At 52.2% G+C, this 3,480-nt stretch overlaps 1 protein-coding gene across 1 annotated transcript in view; it reads left to right on the forward strand.

Moving 5' to 3' along the window:
• The first annotated feature begins 471 nt into the window (after positions 1–471).
• The window catches only part of LOC104275110 (probable G-protein coupled receptor 83), a 4,897-nt gene continuing 1,888 nt past the window's right edge, over positions 472–3,480 (forward strand). Inside the window, exons 1-3 of the mRNA XM_009870965.1 lie at positions 472–816; positions 1,595–1,720; positions 2,966–3,099. Coding sequence (XP_009869267.1) covers positions 472–816; positions 1,595–1,720; positions 2,966–3,099 — 605 coding nt within the window. The remainder of the gene's footprint in view (positions 817–1,594; positions 1,721–2,965; positions 3,100–3,480) is intronic.

A 3,480-nucleotide genomic window follows, 5' to 3' on the forward strand; every position in this document is an offset into this window, starting at 1 on the left:
GGAACTTGGAGGAGAAATGGACTTGGGTGAGAACAAAGAAGAAAAAGCTGACATGGGACTAAAACAAATTCACAACTCACTTGAGGTTTTCCTGCCTTCGCTACACGTAATGACTAGTTGTTCTTTCCGGCCCTCCTGTGCAGATATTGCTTTTCTCGATATATGAAGGAGTTGAGAGCGTGTGGTTCTGAACCAGCCCCTTTTCAAGGTGCCCACTGGAGCTGCTCCCCTGTGCCGCCCCTGTCCCTGGGGAACCCATCGCACCCCAGGGGCTGCCTCCAGCTTCCCTTTGGAAGGTGCTTGTAACAGCAGCTGCAGCTTCACCAGCTTCCCAGAGGATGAAGCAGCTGAAGGTAATGGATGACTTGCCAAGTCAGCTGGATTCATGATCCTAGCAGCCTCGAGCTGAGTGAAGACTCGGGCTGATCCACCGTGCCTTGCTTGGTGCTTCGGTCATACAGATCACGGGTGATGGGGTTTCTTGAGGAGTTTGACCATTACTCTTCCTTGGCCAAACTCATGTCAATCTATCAAGCAGCCAATAGGACCACCTTCAACTGGACAGACAGCCGCATTGTTGAGTGGGAGAAATTCGCCGAGCTGGCCAAGTATGAGCCCGAATCCCAGAAACCAACAGTGAAAGCTCTCCTGATCATGGCGTACTCGGTCATTATCATCATGTCTCTCTTTGGGAACATGCTGGTGTGCCACGTGGTGCTGAAGAACAAGAGGATGCACTCAGCCACCAGCCTCTTCATCGTCAACCTGGCTGTGTCTGACATTATGATCACACTGCTCAACACGCCTTTTACCCTGGTAAGTGGCCTGGGAGGGAGGCGTCTCACAGGACACCCTGGCCGGTGGTCACACCCTCTCTGTGCATGCTCTTCTAGGACTGAGCCATGAACCCACCACAGTCAAGTCTAATAGACAACTCTGCCAGGCAAGTAAAACACTGTTCAGCAGCCTGTGGGCTCCCCTTGCTCCCTCAGCCTCTGTGTCCCCTAAAAGACTCTGAAGTCCCTCCAAGAATGCCACCAAACCACAGCAAGAGCTTCTTGGGGAATGCAGAGCGAGTGCATGGAGGAACCTGTACTTTAATGTACACGCAGGAGAGCACTAAAGAATCACACTGAAAACTTAGTGAGTCCAAACAGCTTGAATGTCAGTTGTGCTCGGGTGATTCGGAGAAAGCAGTCAAGCTTTGCAGAGCTGCCAGTTGGGTATAGTCATCGGTGAAAGCTCCTCAGATGTGAAGAGGGGTTTGTGTGACCAAAACTTGGTCCACTTTTCCTCACTATAGTTGTTAATATAATCAAAAAGTTATTACTGTTGTTCACGAATGGTCTTTACAGGAACAGGTCGGGGCGGGGAGGGCTGTGACAGCACCACTCATTTAGTACATGGGTTTGGGCCTTATAAATCCTACTTAAAGGTGTTTCAAGACCCAGTGTAGCTGATCTTGTGTTGGGTCTCCGGGGAGATGCCCAGCCAGCCGAAACCCCTGTGCCAGCACACGTGCTGTCCAAAGGTTTGCCCCCTGGGTTTGCTCTCAGCACACTCGCCGGCTGATGACCTCTTGTTTTCCCCTCAGGTTCGGTTCGTGAACAGCACGTGGATCTTCGGGAAGACCATGTGCCACGTCAGCCGCTTCGTGCAGTACTGCTCTCTCCATGTCTCCACCCTGACCCTGACAGCCATCGCCCTGGACAGGCACCAGGTAAAACCCCCCGCTCGGGCCTGCCTACCCTTGCTGGGCTTGGGCAAGCTGCGGGTTCAAGGCGGCTGAAGCTTGGGGATTAAACCCAGCGAGAACGCTCTAGAGCTCAATCCAAAGATTGCCCCTCGTGTGTCAGGGGTAGAAAGGCTTGATGGGCTTCTGCAGGCTCCCAGGTATGGGGATGTGGGGAAAAAAAACAACCATGGCATCAATGGTCACTTCCCAGGCTTTCGGTGGAACAGGGTGAGGACACCTTTTTGACGCAGTTTGAAAAGAGCCGGGTCCAACCTAGCCCGTGAGTGTGCCAGGAAAACTGGTTCAAGAGGCTTTGTTTTAGATGGGGAGCCTTGCAAGTCAGCAGAGCCAATGCTGAGCGCTATGTGTTGTTTTTCCAAGCTTTTCACTTTATCACCCACACGCCATCAAACACCAGTCATGTGTAGCATCCTGAGTTTAAATTTAGTTGCCTCTTTGTCCTTTTGCTCTTCTTTCCACATCAGGCAAATGCTGCATCGTCAAGTTGCAGGACAGCTGGAGTAAAAAGTCTAGAGTCCCGTGGTGTAACTATGGGTCTAATGCCAGACCGGTATGAAGGGGAGCAGCAGAGTGGGAAATCCAGCTGGCAGGGGTGGGAGGAGAGCTCGGAGCGGTGCAAGCCTGTGCCCACCTCTGCCTGCAGCCAGGCTGTGTGAGCTGCCCACTCGCTGCAGCAAAGGGAGGCAGCCCTTATCCCTGGCAACCACTCTCCTTGTACTTGTACTGTCCGGCAAGTAGTATCTTCCAGGCTCTCAGATTTTATAAGCTCTTTACCCTTCCACCTAGCAAAGAAAATGTCATAAATGGTGTGTTAATGCCTCAAGAGGGGAGGAAGGCTCAGCTTCTTACATTCAGCTAAAACAGGAGTCGTTTCTTTATGCAATTTGTAAGAAACAACCATACCCACAAGTGAATGGACCTGTGTAGCTATCTTTTTTTTTTCCTACCTAATGTAACCCAAAATTTAAGGAAAATGGTCCTCACAGAACACAATAGATGAAAAAGTTTATTTCAAAGCACTTCCGAGCAGACTGAAAAGGTCAACGTTTCCCATTTTCCAGGTCACTTTAATAAGCAGGACGTGTTCCTAATCACGGCTGTCATTCTCTTAACAACATTAGATCATGTGCAAAATGCCTCTGCTGCGTGCCTCGGTGAGGGGACATTGCTCTCCCGAAGGCTGGCGGTCACAGTGAGGTCTCACTGCAGGTCATCCTGAACCCGCTGAAGCAGAGGATGTCGCTGACAAAGGGAGCGCTGAGCATCTCTCTCATCTGGCTCATGGCAACCTGCTTCTCCCTACCCCATGCCATCTATCAAAAGCTTCTCCAGTATAACTACAGGTGAGTTACTTCCTCTTCCGACAGCCCTCTGCAGCAGCGGCTCTCAGCGGTGGGAGCTGTGGGACGGGCCCCCAGGCTTGGGGAAGGTCGGAGTGGAATTAGTGGGAGTTTGTGTGGGTGAAACCCAGCGCAGAGGCTTGGCCTGCTGGAGGAGCTGCCTGGCTCGGTGCTGGGAAGTCAGCCTAAAGCACCAGCTGTCCTGGGCTGGTTTGCCCTCACAGGCTTTTGCTCCTCTGTGGTACCCAACGTGCCCTGGCCCTCTCTCCCCGAGCAGCCTGTGGCATTGCCGTGATTCCTCCTGGCTAGCAAGCAGTCCATCACACTGCGCAAACGCGTGATTTTTGTGGCGGTGTGTCATGCTGCTGGTGCCTGCATTCCGCA

This window comes from Apaloderma vittatum, unplaced genomic scaffold (assembly GCF_000703405.1).
Source record: "Apaloderma vittatum isolate BGI_N311 unplaced genomic scaffold, ASM70340v1 scaffold19086, whole genome shotgun sequence".
NCBI classification, from domain to species: Eukaryota; Metazoa; Chordata; class Aves; order Trogoniformes; family Trogonidae; genus Apaloderma; species Apaloderma vittatum.